This window comes from Pseudophryne corroboree, chromosome 2 (genome assembly GCF_028390025.1).
Source record: "Pseudophryne corroboree isolate aPseCor3 chromosome 2, aPseCor3.hap2, whole genome shotgun sequence".
In the NCBI taxonomy this organism is placed as follows: Eukaryota; Metazoa; Chordata; class Amphibia; order Anura; family Myobatrachidae; genus Pseudophryne; species Pseudophryne corroboree.
The window spans coordinates 752658093-752676012 of NC_086445.1; the positions used below are offsets into that span (position 1 = coordinate 752658093).

At 45.2% G+C, this 17920-nt stretch overlaps 1 protein-coding gene across 3 annotated transcripts in view; it reads right to left on the reverse strand.

Moving 5' to 3' along the window:
• Nucleotides 1-253: 253 nt before the first annotated feature.
• Nucleotides 254-17920, reverse strand: part of CSDE1 (cold shock domain containing E1) — a 281875-nt gene continuing 264208 nt past the window's right edge. For all 3 annotated transcript variants that reach the window (XM_063955435.1, XM_063955436.1, XM_063955434.1), the window contains 5 exons: nt 14720-14854; nt 14310-14488; nt 7596-7759; nt 7081-7213; nt 254-907 (listed from right to left, as the gene is read on the reverse strand). In XM_063955435.1, the coding sequence (XP_063811505.1) occupies nt 860-907; nt 7081-7213; nt 7596-7759; nt 14310-14488; nt 14720-14854 (659 nt within the window). In that variant the 3' untranslated portion in view covers nt 254-859. The remainder of the gene's footprint in view (nt 908-7080; nt 7214-7595; nt 7760-14309; nt 14489-14719; nt 14855-17920) is intronic.

A 17920-nucleotide genomic window follows, 5' to 3' on the forward strand; every position in this document is an offset into this window, starting at 1 on the left:
GGTTGCTGTAAACTTGGAAATAAAAAATAATGATCGAGGCACATTTTCTCTTTTACATTTCATGAACATTTTATAAGCTGCCTTGTCACAAGCAGCAAAACAAGAAAAACAAAACTGTGCGTTCTCAAATATGTTTAACATCACACTGATGGCACATGTCACCCTTGGATATCTGCATCTCAAAGTCGCGTAACAAAAGTAAGCAAAAAATGCTTTCAGGAGCGTGTGTGTATAATATATATATATATATATATATATATATATATATATATATATATATATATATATATATATATATATATATATATATAATTTAAGTGTCCTTAGATGAAGAAAATTTGCTCTTCAGAGTTGCTGAATAGTATATATTTCAATATTACTACGTGGTCCTCTGACAGTAAGGGGAAAAAAAAACATTAAAAATAAAGTCCGAATCAACAACTGTGGGAGGTAAAATATATATTAACCAATACTGAAGGCAGAATTTTAAAGGGTTAAGTCACTGTCATACCGGACATGTAATGTAATTTATGTGTGTACTGTATATGTGTTAAGATACCCAAATCAAAAATCAAAGCTACTTTAAAAAAAAAAAAAAAAAAAAAGGGGGGGGGGGGAGAAAATATAAATATACTAAGGCTTCAACTCCTCACTTGCAAATGTGCATAATTTAAAAAAAGGATTTGTTTCTCAAGATTTTCCTGACAAACTCAAGATGTAAGGTGTTAAAAATGGATGTAACTGTTATTATAAGATTCTCAGCATTTGTGGGCTGCAAAGAGATGATGTTGCTCTTCACATTGTCCCTTGGTTTGATCATACTTCATTAGGTAATGTGCTTTACTAGATGGAAAACAAATCACTCGATGACACCAGCTTGACGGATCTTTCTCTCTATGACAAATCCCTGTTGAAGCAAAAACAGAGTATGAAGGCGCATTATCTGCAGATCAACAAGTTCACTTTAATTGTTTAGGCATTTTGAAATAAATAAATGCATAAGAAAATCAGACATATGGGTTCATACAAACCGTAAACTGCAGTGATTAAACAGGGAAACTGGTCCACAACGTTATTTGAGGGCTACACTGATTAGCTTGTAGATGGGTCCCAAGCACCAGCTTTAATCTATTTAAATTTATACAGAGCCGGTAAATAATTAAAAATGATTTATTCAATAATAATTATACCAATTGTATTTAACTAATAACAATATAGATAAATAAAATAACGTGCTGGCCAGCAGTTTATAACTATCACCAATACTGCTAAAACATCCCTAGTAGGGGATCTGTACACTGAAAAATAAGTGTCAGCATAAAGTAACTTTGTATAAATCTGTGATAGTAGCTGTTGCATAAAGGGTAATTCCGCTAAAAGAAAATGTCCTGTAGAGACATCAGCGTGTGTTAGATTGTAACAGTCAGATTGCAACTGAAGCACGCTGAAATAATAAAGGTGTAGCAGCAGATGTCAGCTTATAATAATGTGTCCGATTACCTCCCTGATGGAAATCCCGGTGTGGTCCTGCCCCCGGTAAACCGAGCGTCCTCGGTTGTTGGATTGTGCACGGGGGGTGCCTCTTGTGTCACCGGCTGTGACTTCCTTCACAAGCACAGGGGGAAATACTGTATCGGACTTGTAATGCTGGAGCCTGCTTCGGCGGTCGTGCTGGTAATTGGCAGCGGGTTGAGCGGATTGCAAGGTCCCGTGCCGACTCCCGCTCTGCTGCAAAATACACCTGTAAGTTGATGGTGAGCACTGCTGCAGCTTCAAAAAAATGGGCGTGATTTCGTGACGAAACGCGTCAGTCTCCGCCCATTTTTTTGAAGCTGCAGCAGTGCTCACCATCAACTTACGGTGTATTTTGCAGCAGAGCAAAATACACCGTATTAATCGGACACATTATTATAAGCTGACATCTGCTGCTACACCTTTATTATTTCAGCGTGCTTCAGTTGCAATCTGACTGTTACAATCTAACACACGCTGATGTCTCTACAGGACATTTTCTTTTAGCGGAATTACCCTTTATGCAACAGCTACTATCACAGATTTATACAAAGTTACTTTATGCTGACACTTATTTTTCAGTGTACAGATCCCCTACTAGGGATGTTTTAGCAGTATTGGTGATAGTTATAAACTGCTGGCCAGCACGTTATTTTATTTATCTATATTGTTATTAGTTAAATACAATTGGTATAATTATTATTGAATAAATCATTTTTAATTATTTACCGGCTCTGTATAAATTCATCAGGTATCTATCATGAACACATGAGCGCTCCTCTCTCCTTTCTTTTGTTTAGCGATTTGCAATTTTTAGGGGTATATACAGCCCCTTGAGTGAAGCGAACGTGAGTTCTGATGGATACTTTATTTTTATAATTGGTCAAATACAGACACAGGCGCTTCATTTTTCTCTTGTTTAATCTATTTAAATGGCCGCAGGCAGCTTACTAACTACTTAAATGGTAAATAGTTTTCAAAAAAACGCTAAGAAATGGCCAAGTTTTTAATAACATAATTTGGTTAAGAGCATATATTTAAAACAAAACCAAGGGAAAAAATAGGATTTTAATACCTACCGGTAAATCCTTTGCTCTTAGTCCGTAGAAGATGCTGGGGACTCCAAAAGGACCATGGGGTATAGACGGGATCCGCAGGAGACATGGGCACTTTAAGACTTTAAATTGGTGTGAACTGGCTCCTCCCTCTATGCCCCTCCTCCAGACCTCAGTTATAGGAACTGTGCCCAGGGAGACGGACATTTCGATGAAAAGGATTTTCGTTAACCAATGGTGAGACACATACCAGCTCACACCACAACACACCATACAACATGGCATTTAACCAAACCAGTTAACAGCATGAACAAAAAAATCAGCAACAGGCTGATTGAAACCAAAACACAACCTTTGTTTAACAAAAGCAATAACCATGAACAAGTACTGCAGATAGAGTCAGCACTGGGACGGGCGCACAGCATCCTCTACGGACTAAGAGAAAAGGATTAACCGGTAGGTATTAAAATCCTATTTTCTCCTTCGTCCTAGAGGATGCTGGGGACTACAAAAGGACCATGGGGTCTATACCAAAGCTCCAAAACAGGTGGGAGAGTGCAGATGACTCTGCAGCACCGATTGAGCAAACACGAGGTCCTCATCTGCCAGGGTATCAAACTTGTAGAATTTTGCAAAAGTGTTTGAACCTGACCAAGTAGCTGCTCGGCAAAGTTGCAGCGCCGAGACTCCCCAGGCAGCCGCCCAAGATGAGCCCACAATCCTGGTAGAATGGGCCTTCACTGATTTCGGTAACGGCAATCCAGCCGTAGAATGAGCATGCCGAATCACACTACAGATCCAGCGTGCAATAGTCTGCTTAGAAGAAGGAGCCCCAATCTTGTTGGAAGCGTACAGGACAAACAGAGCCTCCGTTTTCCTAATACGAGCCGTTCTGGCAACATAAATTTTCAAAGCTCTGACCACATCGAGAAACTTTGAATTAGCCAAGGCTTCAGTAGCCACAGGTACCACAATAGGTTGGTTCATGTGAAACAAAGAAACCACCTTTGGTAAAATTGTTGACGAGTTCTCAACTCCACTCTATCCTCGTGGAAAATCAAATAGGGGCTTTTGTGAGACAAAGCCGCCAATTCCAACACCCGCCTTGCGGACGCCAAGGCCAAGAGCATGACCACTTTCCAAAAGAGAAATTTCAACTCAACCGTTTGTAAAGGTTCAAACCAATGTGACATAAGGAACTATAACACCACGTTAAGGTCCCATGGTGCCACTGGGGGCACAAATGGAGGTTGGATGTGCAGCATGCCTTTTACAAAAGTCTGTACCTCCGGAAGCGAGGCCAATTCCCTTTGAAAGAAAATTGATAAGGCCGAAATCTGCACTTTAAATGGAGCCTAACTTCAGTCCCGCATCCACACCTGCTTGTAAAAAATGGATAAATCTACCCAGCTGAAATTCTTCCGTTGGAGCCTTCTTGGATTTACACCAAGACACATTTTCTCCAAATATGGTGGTAATGCTTCGCCGTTACCTCCTTCCTAGCTTTCAGTAGAATGGGGATGACCTCACTGGGAATACCCTTAAGTGCTAGGATTTTGCGTTCAACCGCCATGCCGTCAAACGCAACCGCGGTAAGTCTTGGAACACGCACGGCCCCTGCTGTAACAGATCCTCTCCTAGAGGCAGAGGCCAGGGATCTTCTATGAGCAACTCCTGAAGATCCGGATACCAGCCCCTCCGTGGCCAATCTGGAACAACGAGTATCACCTGAACCCTTGTTCTTCTTATGATCCGTATCACCTTTGGGATGAGTGGAAGTGGAGGGAACACATAGACCGACTGATACACCCACGGTGTCACCAGTACGTCGACTGCTACTGCTTGAGGTTCCCTCGACTTGGAACAATATGTCTGAAGTTTCTTGTTGAGGCGAGACGCCATCATGTCTATTTGAGGAATTCCCCAACGACTTGTCACTTCTGCAAAGACCTCTTGATGAAGACCCCACTCTCCAGGATGGAGATAGTGTCTGCTGAGGAAGTCTGCTTCCCAGTTGTCCACGCCTGGAATGACCGCTGACATTCCACCTTTTGTCCCTCCACAGCAAAAGAAAACGCCTCAGTATCAGATGCAGTCCTTTCGGTCTAGTAAATTCAAAAAAGGGCGAGGGTCCTCCTTCCTTGCTGCTAGAGGTAAGGGAAGGGGAAAGAGATTACCGGCTGGGGCAAGCTCCCAGGAGCAGAAGTCCTCCCCGGCTTCTGCCAAGTCCACCGCATGACGCTGGGGCTCTGCTGCGGGAGTCCGTGGTGTGCGCTGCAATACAAAAGCTGTGTCAACAACAAGTCATTGTCACGGTACCCTCGTCACATCAGGGAGAGGGGTTTTATTCAAGCCTGTTCGTGGTCCCCAAGCTGGATGGCTCGGTCAGACCGATTCTGAATTTAAAATCCCTCAATCTATATTTGAAAAGATTCAAATTCAAGATGGAATCTCTCCGAGCAGTGATTTCCAGTCTGGAAGGGGGGGGATTTTATGGTGTCAGTCGACATAAAGGATGCTTACCTACATGTCCCCATATATCCTCCACATCAGGCTTACCTGAGGTTTGCTGTTCAGGATTGTCATTACCAATTTCAGACGTTGCCGTTTGGTCTTTCCACGGCCCGAGGATTTTCACCAAGGTAATGGCGGAAATGATGGTGCTCCTGCGCAAGCAGGGTGTCACAATTATCCCGTACTTGGACGATCTCCTGATAAAGGCGAGATCAAAGGAGCAGTTATTAAAAAACGTTGCGCTCTCAGCCGGTAAAAAGATTACCGGCTGGGGCCTCACCTGAGTGTATTGATGAATTGACACTCTTTCCGGTTTCAGAATCCCCTTTACCATGTTCTGTATTTCCAGAGCTTTTTCCATCGGGAGAAAAATTCTCTGCAGTTCCGTGTCCAGAACCATGCCCAAGAACGACAGCCGTGTTGTCGGATTCAACTGACTTTGGCAACTCTAGGAGCCAACCATGTTGCTGCAGAACTGTCGGGGAGAACGCAACGTTTTTTAATAACTGCTCCTTTGATCTCGCCTTTATCAGGAGATCGTCCAAGTACGGGATAATTGTGACACCCTGCTTGCGCAGGACACCATCATTTCCGCCAGCTAGGCTATACCAAGTGATCAGACCCTCTGGAGCTAATGGTGTCCAGTAACCTAAGAAGCAGAGCCTTTAACTCACAGAAGTAGGTCTGCTTCTCTCCCCTCAGTCCCACGAAGCAGGGAGCCTGTTGCCAGCAGTGCTCCCTGAAAACAATAAACCTAACAAAGTCTTTTCTAGAGAAACTCTGTAGAGCTCCCCTAGTGTGTGTCCAGTCTCTCTGGGCACAGAATCTAACTGAGGTCAGGAGGAGGGGAATAGAGGGAGGAGACAGTTCACACCCATTTAAAGTCTTAAAGTGCCCATGTCTCCTGCGGATCCCGTCTATACCCCATGGTCCTTTTGGAGTCCCCAGCATCCTCTAGGACGAAGGAGAAATACATTTATATTTTATTAAAAAAACCCAAACACTGATTTCACCATTGATGACCGATATACCAGATCATGGATAAAACAGACCATCACTGTTTGACAATTTCCCAGTGGCAGCTCCTATCTACAACAACGATAAGAGCTGCTTCTTTTACATTTCCACGGTGGATGCTGAGCCCTGCAGCTGTGGAGTGGGGAATGCAAGTGGTTAATGATCACTGTACAATCAGGCATCATTACACACTTTATACTCTCAGTCTTGTAACAGCACTTATTCGCTCAGTCCAGTAAGCGTCAGACACTTCAGGTAAAAACAGACCGCTTTGATAGTGCATGTGAGCCAAGCAAAGAGCAATGTTGTTAATAGCAGTTTACCGTAGATTTTGAACAGTCACCTCCTGAACGCTCATTACTACCCACCTAACTCCTTTATTAATGCATTCTGAACCACCCTTGCCATACCACTAATATGTCCATGAGCAATGTACCCAGGGGAACAGTAATATCTATATAGCTATAGATCGTACACATCCAACTGGCTGACTGAAGTGTTAAAGATGAAGCTGAACTCCATGGCTTTACCCACTGAGGGAATAGTCATCAATGTAAATTCCACAGCATGGCACCGAATGGGTCATTTAAAATATCAATCATTACCCAGGAAAATAATTTTGCGGTATTTTAGAATTAAGTTTTATTTCATGAGTCTAACTGACTGGCCATGGCATCACAAAGAAACTTGCCCAGAAAATATTTAATGACAGGTCTTATTGACAAATACGGTTTAACTTTAAAACGAGCCTCCCATAAACCTAGAAGATAACCCATCCAACATCTTCATAGGGTTTGTGTCCCTGATAAAAACAACTGGAATGTTTATACACACACACTATATTATGTAATAATTACACAGACTCACAGCTGATGCAAAGCACAATTTTCACTTTGTGACCTTCAGATGTCCAGTTCAACTTTGCAGTCTACCATTAAAACAAAAAAATACCAAGAACCACCACCACCTTTTAAAAGCTTACTTTTGTATTATCTGGACCTTTGGGCTGACGCAAGACCATGAGACGGGGCGCACTCGCATCATCCAAGGTTATGCTCTTTAACCGACTCACTAGTCTGTCTGGACGAGGGGCTGCTACCATTTCAGGGCCTTTGCTGCAACAGAGTAGAAAAATCACAATAGATTAGCATTACAAAATAGCTCATTCTATTGCAGAGTACACTTTTTTAAACAGACCCCTTATTTTGATTTGAAAAAACACAACTATATACATGATGGTAATATGGGTAACTAATCACCCTGTTTAATTCTGCCATATAGCCCATAACCACGACTTGCTCATAACTTTGTTAGAAATACAGGTGGCCACAAAAATAATTCTAAATCTATTTAAAACTACATAATAGTTTGCCAAGCATTTTTTGGGCACACTGGGCTACATAACTCCTTGTTGAGGGCAAGCCTTAATATAAACGTGCCCTCCAATTGGCCAACACAAATTACACAGGACAATTGGGAACACCAGAAAGAATTTACCTTAGTAGTGTAACATTACAGCCACTGCACTTCCCAGTTCGCTGATTAAGGATAACTGAGAATTCCACTTCATCCCCAGCTTGCAATTCAACCCCATCCTGGATCTCCTTCACATGGAAGAAAAGTTTCTTGCTGTCCCCAATTTCATAGTTAATAAAGCCAAACTGGAAGAAGGAGGATTAAGAAAGTAAAAATCAAACCACTGTGTAAGCCATGCCATAAAACAGTTGTGAAGGGAGCTACATACATATATAATGGGCAATAAGGAATTGTACCACTGCTCATGAACGCCCAACTAAAACTAGTTGTGTGCATAAGGAAAATAAGAATTTACTTACCGATAATTCTATTTCTCGGAGTCCGTAGTGGATGCTGGGGTTCCTGAAAGGACCATGGGGAATAGCGGCTCCGCAGGAGACAGGGCACAAAAAAGTAAAGCTTTACTAGGTCAGGTGGTGTGCACTGGCTCCTCCCCCTATGACCCTCCTCCAGACTCCAGTTAGGTACTGTGCCCGGACGAGCATACACAATAAGGGAGGCATTTTGAATCCCGGGTAAGACTCATACCAGCCACACCAATCACACCGTACAACTTGTGATCTAAACCCAGTTAACAGTATGACAACAGAAAGGGCCTCTTAAAGATGGCTCCTTAACAATAACCCGAATTAGTTAACAATAACTATGTACAAGTATTGCAGATAATCCGCACTTGGGATGGGCGCCCAGCATCCACTACGGACTCCGAGAAATAGAATTATCGGTAAGTAAATTCTTATTTTCTCTATCGTCCTAAGTGGATGCTGGGGTTCCTGAAAGGACCATGGGGATTATACCAAAGCTCCCAAACGGGCGGGAGAGTGCGGATGACTCTGCAGCACCGAATGAGAGAACTCCAGGTCCTCCTTTGCCAGGGTATCAAATTTGTAAAATTTTACAAACGTGTTCTCCCCCGACCACGTAGCTGCTCGGCAGAGTTGTAATGCCGAGACCCCTCGGGCAGCCGCCCAAGATGAGCCCACCTTCCTTGTGGAGTGGGCTTTTACAGTTTTAGGCTGTGGCAGGCCTGCCACAGAATGTGCAAGTTGAATTGTGTTACAAATCCAACGAGCAATCGACTGCTTAGAAGCAGGTGCGCCCAACTTGTTGGGTGCATACAATATAAACAGCGAGTCAGATTTTCTGACTCCAGCCGTCCTTGCAATGTATATTTTTAAGGCTCTGACAACGTCCAATAACTTGGAGTCCTCCAAGTCGCTAGTGGCCGCAGGCACCACAATAGGTTGGTTCAGATGAAATGCTGATACCACTTTAGGGAGAAAATGCGGACGAGTCCGCAGTTCTGCCCTATCCGAATGGAAGATTAGATAAGGACTTTTATAAGATAAAGCCGCCAATTCAGATACTCTCCTGGCAGAGGCCAGGGCTAGTAACATAGTCACTTTCAATGTGAGATATTTCAAATCCACCTTTTTCAATGGTTCAAACCAATGGGATTTGAGGAAATCTAAAACTACATTTAGATCCCACGGTGCCACCGGAGGCACCACAGGAGGCTGTATATGCAGTACTCCCTTGACAAAAGTCTGGACCTCAGGGACAGAGGCCAATTCTTTTTGGAAGAATATTGACAGGGCCGAAATTTGAACCTTAATGGATCCCAATTTGAGACCCATAGATAATCCTGATTGCAGGAAATGTAGGAAACGACCCAGTTGGAATTCCTCCGTCGGAACCCTCCGATCCTCGCACCACGCTACATATTTTCGCCAAATGCGGTGATAATGTTTCACGGTGACTTCCTTCCGTGCCTTAATCAAGGTAGGAATGACTTCTTCTGGAATGCCTTTCCCTTTTAGGATCTGGCGTTCAACCGCCATGCCGTCAAACGCAGCCGCGGTAAGTCTTGAAAAAGACAGGGACCCTGCTGTAGCAGGTCCCTTCTCAGAGGTAGAGGCCACGGTTCGTCCGTGAGCATCTCTTGAAGTTCCGGATACCAAGTCCTTCTCGGCCAATCCGGAACCACTAGTATTGTTCTTACTCTTCTTTGCCGTATGATCTTCAATACCTTTGGTATGAGCGGCAGAGGAGGAAACACATACACTGACTGGTACACCCAAGGAGTTACCAGTGCGTCCACAGCTATTGCCTGTGGATCTCTTGACCTGGCGCAATATTTGTCCAGTTTCTTGTTGAGGCGAGACGCCATCATGTCTACAATTGGTCTTTCCCAACGGTCTATTAACATGTTGAAGACTTCTGGATGTAGACCCCACTCTCCCGGATGAAGATCGTGTCTGCTGAGGAAGTCTGCTTCCCAGTTGTCCACGCCCGGGATGAACACTGCTGACAGTGCTATCACGTGATTCTCCGCCCAGCGAAGAATCTTGGCAGCTTCTGCCATTGCACTCCTGCTTCTTGTGCCGCCCTGCCTGTTTACATGGGCGACCGCCGTGATGTTGTCCGACTGAATCAACACCGGCTTTCCTTGCAGGAGAAGTTCCGCCTGGCTTAGAGCATTGTAGATTGCTCTTAGTTCCAGAATGTTTATGTGAAGAGACTTTTCCAGACTCGTCCATACTCCCTGGAAGTTTCTTCCTTGTGTGACTGCTCCCCAGCCTCTCAGGCTGGCGTCCGTGGTCACCAGGATCCAATCCTGAATGCCGAATCTGCGGCCTTCTAATAGGTGAGCCTTCTGCAACCACCACAGAAGTGACACCCTTGTCTTTGGTGACAGGGTTATTCGCAGGTGCATCTGCAGATGCGACCCTGACCATTTGTCCAACAGATCCCTTTGGAATATTCTTGCATGGAATCTGCCGAATGGAATTGCTTCGTAAGAAGCCACCATTTTTCCCAGGACTCTTGTGCATTGATGTACTGACACTTTTCCTGGTTTTAGGAGGTTCCTGACCAGATCGGATAACTCCTTGGCTTTTTCCTCTGGAAGGAAAACCTTTTTCTGAACCGTGTCCAGAATCATTCCTAGGAACAGCAGACGAGTTGTCGGGATTAAATGGGATTTTGGAATATTCAGAATCCACCCGTGTTGTCTTAGCACCTCTTGAGATAGTGCTAAAGCTGTCTCCAGCTGTTCTCTGGACCTTGCCCTTATTAGGAGATCGTCCAAGTATGGGATAACTAATACGCCTTTTCTTCGAAGAAGAATCATCATCTCGGCCATTACCTTGGTAAAGACCCGAGGCGCCGTGGACAATCCGAACGGCAGCGTCTGAAACTGATAGTGACAGTTTTGAACAATGAACCTGAGGTACCCCTGGTGTGCGGGGTAAATCGGAACGTGTAGATACGCATCCTTGATGTCCAAGGATACCATAAAGTCCCCTTCTTCCAGGTTCGCTATCACTGCTCTGAGTGACTCCATCTTGAACTTGAACTTTTTTATGTAGAGGTTCAAGGACTTCAGATTTAGAATAGGCCTTACCGAGCCATCCGGCTTCGGTACCACAAATAGAGTGGAATAATACCCCTTTCCTTGTTGTAATAGGGGTACTTTGACTATCACCTGCTGAGCGTACAGCTTGTGAATGGCTTCCAACACCCTCTCCCTTTCGGAAGAGACGGTTGGTAAGGCAGACTTCAGGAAACGATGAGGAGGATCCGTCTCTAATTCCAACCTGTACCCCTGAGATATTATCTGCAGGATCCAGGGGTCTACCTGCGAGTGAGCCCACTGCGCGCTGTAATTTTTGAGACGGCCCCCCACTGTCCCCGAGTCCGCTTGAGAGGCCCCAGCGTCATGCTGAGGTTTTTGCAGGAGCCGGGGAGGGCTTCTGTTCCTGGGAAGGAGCTGCCTGTTGGTGTCTCTTCCCTCTTCCTCTGCCTCGTGGCAGGTACGACAAGCCCTTTGCTCTCTTATTTTTGTAGGAGCGAAAAGGCTGCGGTTGAAAGGTCGGTGCCTTTCTCTGTTGGGGAGTGACTTGAGGTAAAAAAGTGGATTTCCCGGCAGTAGCCGTGGCCACCAAGTCTGATAGACCAACTCCAAATAACTCCTCCCCTTTATACGGCAAAACCTCCATGTGACGTTTTGAATCCGCATCGCCTGTCCACTGTCGTGTCCATAAGGCTCTTCTGGCTGAAATGGACATAGCACTCATCCGAGATGCCAGTGTGCAAATATCCCTCTGTGCATCACGCATATAGATAAATGCATCCTTTATTTGTTCTAACGACAGTAAAACATTGTCCCTATCTAGGGTATCAATATTTTCAATCAGGGATTCTGACCAAACTACTCCAGCACTGCACATCCAGGCAGTTGCTATAGCTGGTCGTAGTATAACACCTGCATGTGTGTATATATTCTTTTGAATAACTTCCATCTTTCTATCTGATGGATCCTTAAGTGCGGCCGTCTCAGGAGAGGGTAACGCCACTTGTTTGGATAAGCGTGTGAGCGCCTTGTCCACCTTAGGGGGTGTTTCCCAGCGCGCCCTAACCTCTGGCGGGAAAGGGTATAATGCCAATAACTTTTTTTGAAATTATCAACTTTTTATCAGGAGCAACCCACGCTTCATCACACACGTCATTTAATTCTTCTGATTCAGGAAAAACTGTTTGTAGTTTTTTCACACCATACATAATACCCTGTTTTACGGTATCTGTAGTATCAGCTAAATGTAACGTCTCCTTCATTGCCAAAATCATATAACGTGTGGCCCTACTGGAAAATACGTTTGAATTTCTACCGTCGTCACTGGAATCAGTGCCCGTGTCTGGGTCTGTGTCGACCGACTGAGGCAAAGGGCGTTTTACAGCCCCTGACGGTGTTTGAGGCGCCTGGACAGGCATTAATTGATTGTCCGGCCGCCTCATGTCCTCAACTGACTGTTTAAGGGAAGATAAACCATCACGTAATTCCACAAATAAAGGCATCCATTCTGGTGTCGACCCCCTGGGGGGTGACATCTGCATATTTGGCAATTGCTCCGCCTCCACACCAATATCGTCCTCATACATGTCGACACCACGTACCGACACACACCGCAAACTCACAGGGAATGCTCTAATGAAGACAGGACCCACTAGCCCTTTTGGGGAGACAGAGGGAGAGTCTGCCAGCACACACCACAAAGCGCTATATATACAAGGGATATCCTTATATTAAGTGCTCCCTTATAGCTGCTTTAATATATATATATATAGCCATTAATGTGCCCCCCCTCTCTGTTTTACCCTGTTTCTGTAGTGCAGTGCAGGGGAGAGACCTGGGAGCCGTTCTGACCAGCGGAGCTGTGACAGAAAATGGCGCCGTGTGCTGAGGAGATAGGCCCCGCCCCTTTTTCGGCGGGTTCTTCTCCCGCTATTTTTCCAGTCAGGCAGGGGTTAAATATCTCCATATAGCCCCTATGGGCTATATGTGAGGTATTTTTAGCCTTGTATAAGGTTTATATTTGCCTCTCAGAGCGCCCCCCCCCAGCGCTCTGCACCCTCAGTGACTGCCCAGTGAAGTGTGCTGAGAGGAAAATGGCGCACAGCTGCAGTGCTGTGCGCTACCTTATGAAGACTGAGGAGTCTTCAGCCGCCGGTTTCCGGACCTCTTCACGCTTCAGCATCTGCAAGGGGGTCGGCGGCGCGGCTCCGGGACCGGACTCCACGGCTGGGCCTGTGTTCGATCCCTCTGGAGCTAATGGTGTCCAGTAGCCAAGCAGCAAATCCACTCTGCATGCAGGTGAGTTTACTACTTTCCCCCTAAGTCCCACGTTGCAGTGATCCTGTTGCCAGCAGGACTCACTGTAAAGAAAAAAACCTAAACTAAACTTTCTCTAAGCAGCTCTTTAGGAGAGCCACCTAGATTGCACCCTTCTCGTTCGGGCACAAAATCTAACTGGAGTCTGGAGGAGGGTCATAGGGGGAGGAGCCAGTGCACACCACCTGACCTAGTAAAGCTTTACTTTTTTGTGCCCTGTCTCCTGCGGAGCCGCTATTCCCCATGGTCCTTTCAGGAACCCCAGCATCCACTTAGGACGATAGAGAAATTAACAGTCGTTAAGCCAGGATTTTCGCATGCAACGTGCTTTTCAGTCAACAGAAGACGGAAAACGATACAATAAAAAAATGGGTGTAAACTGTTCAATTTGCAGAACACATGCAGGTAACAGTCAGTCACGGTTCTTTATGTTTCTGGAAAATCTTCTCACACATGGCATGAAAAAAAAAAAAAAATAGGAATTTGATACCCAACGGTAATTCCTATTCTCGTAGTCCGCAGATGATACTGGGATGGATTAGTACCAATGGGTATACAAGGGGTGATTGACAGATACCCGTGCTAGGCAAGAAATTTATTATTATTATTATAAATTATTAAATTATTTTTCAACATAGTCAACCTTTAGCTCGATACACTTGGCCCAACAATATTCCAACTTTTTAAAGCCCTCCAAACAATAGAATTTGCCGAAATCTGCAAAATAGGCTTCAGTTTCGGCGGCAACCTCATTAGATCGCTGTTACCAGTTTTCCTTCTCTCAAAGTAAGTCCGTCTTCTCGGGCACATTTTTTTAAACGGAGTCTGGTGGAAGGCATAGAGGGGAGGAGCCAGCACACAATGAACATTTCTTTAAGTGAAAGGCTCCAATGGACCCAATCTATACCCCATGGTACTAATACATCCCAGTATCCCCTAGGACTTCAGAGAAATAGGACTCATTTTGGTTGGCTTACTTGCAAGCCTCTCCGTGAAACACCCACCTGATCTTTAACACATTCGACAGTACCCCTGCGGAGGGCCTCTATGTTGCAAGCCATGGTTTCCCCATTCTGACTAAGAACACAGAGTTGGAACTTCACAGTTTCTCCTTTCTGTAGACAATCTGCTTTATTTACCATTCCCACAATGCCAAAGGGAAAAAGGCATCCTTTCATGCTAGCTGAAACGAGAGAGTTACACAGAGGGTGTTAATGTATAACAGAACATAATCAAATAAAACGGAAAGGAGAATCACAGAACCTTAAGAGATAAAACAAACAAAAAAAAATGTGGGGGTGCACAAACAAACAATGCACAGCTTAGTAAATGTGTGCTTCTCCTGAAAGAACAGTCAATGAAACCAACCCAAAAAATATACAACCACCACTCAATATTTAAATTTTACACTAACCTTGCTTGTTTGTTTCTGTGCTGGCTTCAGCTTCTGCTTCGGTTTCTGTTTCTGTTTCGGTTTCTGTTTCTGTTTCGGCTTCTGCTTCCTCAGCTTGCTCAGGAGTTTCTTCAGCTATCTTTTGCTCGTCAACAACTATAGTGTAAATAAACACTTAATTTCTCTTGTCAACACAAACCAAAATTGAGAATATATCACCTTCTCATTCAATGTTTTTTATTTATTTGAATTATTTTCTACATTGTAGATTAATACTGTAGACATCAAAACAATGAAAGAACACATGGAATTATGTTGTAAACAAAAAATAGGATTTTAATTACCTACCGGTAAATCCTTATCTCGTAGTCCGTAGAGGATGCTGGGGTCCACATTAGTACCATGGGGTATAGACGGGTCCACTAGAAGCCATTGGCACTTTAAGAGTTTGAGAGTGTGGGCTGGCTCCCCCCTCTATGCCCCTCCAACCAGACTCAGTCTAGAAACTGTGCCCGAGGAGACAGACAACTTCGAGTGAAGGATTTTACACAGATAGTGGCGAGATTCACACCAGCTCGCTCACACACAAGGCAAACCAAGCTAACTAGCCTGAAATATCAGCAACGGCTGAATAATATTACTTAACAAGTAACAAAACAGTACTTACCAAGAATTAAGCAGTACTGAACTAAGTAACCACTGCAGGATAACAAAGAGCTGGGCGGGCACCCAGCATCCTCTACGGACTACGAGAAAAGGATTTACCGGTAGCTAATTAAAATCCTATTTTCTCTTACGTCCTAGAGGATGCTGGGGTCCACATTAGTACCATGGGGATGTACCAAAGCTCCCAAAACGGGAGGGAGAGCGCGGAGGCTCCTGCAGAACTGATTGACTGAACTTCAGGTCCTCAGAGGCCAAAGTATCGAACTTGTTTGACCCAGACCAAGTAGCCGCTCAGCAAACCTGTAAAGCAGACACGGGCAGACGCCCAGGAAGCCTCCCACTTTACGAGTAACATAGTATCTAAGGTTGAAATAGAAAAAAAATAAAAAATAAGATTTTACTCACCGGTAAATCTATTTCTCGTAGTCCGTAGTGGATGCTGGGACTCCGTAAGGACCATGGGGAATAGCGGCTCCGCAGGAGACTGGGCACAACTAAAGAAAGCTTTAGGACTACCTGGTGTGCACTGGCTCCTCCCATTATGACCCTCCTCCAGACCTCAGTTAGGATACTGTGCCCAGAAGAGCTGACACAACAAGGAAGGATTTTGAATCCCGGGTAAGACTCATACCAGCCACACCAATCACACCGTATAACTCGTGATACAATACCCAGTTAACAGTATGAAATATAACTGAGCCTCTCAACAGATGGCTCAACAATAACCCTTTAGTTAGGCAATAACTATAAACAAGTATTGCAGACAATCCGCACTTGGGATGGGCGCCCAGCATCCACTACGGACTACGAGAAATAGATTTACCGGTGAGTAAAATCTTATTTTCTCTGACGTCCTAAGTGGATGCTGGGACTCCGTAAGGACCATGGGGATTATACCAAAGCTCCCAAACGGGCGGGAGAGTGCGGATGACTCTGCAGCACCGAATGAGCAAACTCTAGGTCCTCCTCAGCCAGGGTATCAAACTTGTAGACTCTTGCAAAAATGTTTGAACCCGACCAAGTAACAGCTCGGCAAATTTGTAAAGCCGAGACCCCTCGGGCAGCCGCGAAGAAGAGCCCACTTTCCTCGTGGAATGGGCTTTTACAGATTTAGGGTGCGGCAGTCCAGCCGCAGAATGTGCAAGTTGAATCGTGCTACAGATCCAGAGAGCAATAGTTTGCTTAGAAGCAGGAGCACCCAGCTTGTTGGGTGCATACAGGATAAATAGCGAGTCAGTTTTCCTGACTCCAGCCGTCCTGGAAACATATACTTTTCAGGGCCCTGACTACGTCCAGTAACTTGGAATCCTCCAAGTCCCAAGTAGCCGCAGGCACCACAATAGGTTGGTTCACATGAAAAACTGATACCACCTTAGGAAGGAATTGGGAACGAGTCCTCAATTCCGCCTTATCCATATCAAAAAATCAGATAAGGGCTTTTGCATGACAAAGCCGCAAATTCTGATACACGCCTGGCCGACGCAAAGGCCAACAGTATGACCACTTTCCACGTGAGGTATTGTAGCTCCACGGATTTAAGTGGCTCAACCCAATGCGACTTCAGGAAATCCAACACCACGTTGAGATCCCACGGTGCCACTGGAGGCACAAACGGGGGCTGACTATGCAGCACTACCTTAACAAAAGTCTGAACTTCAGGCAGTGAAGCCAGTTCAATTTTGGAAAAAAAAATCGATAGAGCCGAAATCTGGACCTTAATGGAACCCAATTTTAGGCCCATAGTCACCCCTGACTGTAGGAAGTGCAGAAATCGACCTAGCTGAAATTCCTCCTTTGGGGCCTTCCTGGCCTCACAGCACGCAACATATTTCCGCCATATGCGGTGATAATGGTTTGCGTTCACTTCTTTCCTAGCTTTAATTAGCGTAGGGATAACTTCCTCTGGAATGCCCTTTTCCTTCAGGATCCGGTGTTCAACCGCCATGCCGTCAAACGCAGCCGCGGTACGTCTTGGAACAGACAGGCCCCCTGCTGCAGCAGGTCCTGCCTGAGCGGCAGAGGCCATGGGTCCTCTGAGATCATTTCTTGGAGTTCTGGGTACCAAGCTCTTCTTGGCCAATCCGGAACAATGAGTATAGTTCTTACTCCTCTCCTTCTTATTATTCTCATTTACCCTGGGTAAGAGAGGCAGAGAAGGGAACACATACACCGACTGATACACCCACGGTGTTACCAGGGCGTCCACAGCTATCGCCTGAGGGTCCCTTGACCTGGCGCAATATCTTTGTAGCTTTTTGTTGAGGCGGGACGCCATCATGTCCACCTGTGGCCTTTCCCAACGGTGTACAATCATTTGGAAGACTTCTGGATGAAGTCCCCACTCTCCCGGGTGGAGGTCGTGTCTGCTGAGAAAGTCTGCTTCCCAGTTGTCCACTCCGGGGAATGAACACTGCTGACAGTGCTAACACATGATTTTCCGCCCATCAGAGAATCCTTGTGGCTTCTGCCATCGCCATCCTGCTTCTTGTGCCGCCCTGTCGGTTTACATGAGCGACCGCCGTGATGTTGTCTGACTGGATCAGCACCGGCCGGTGT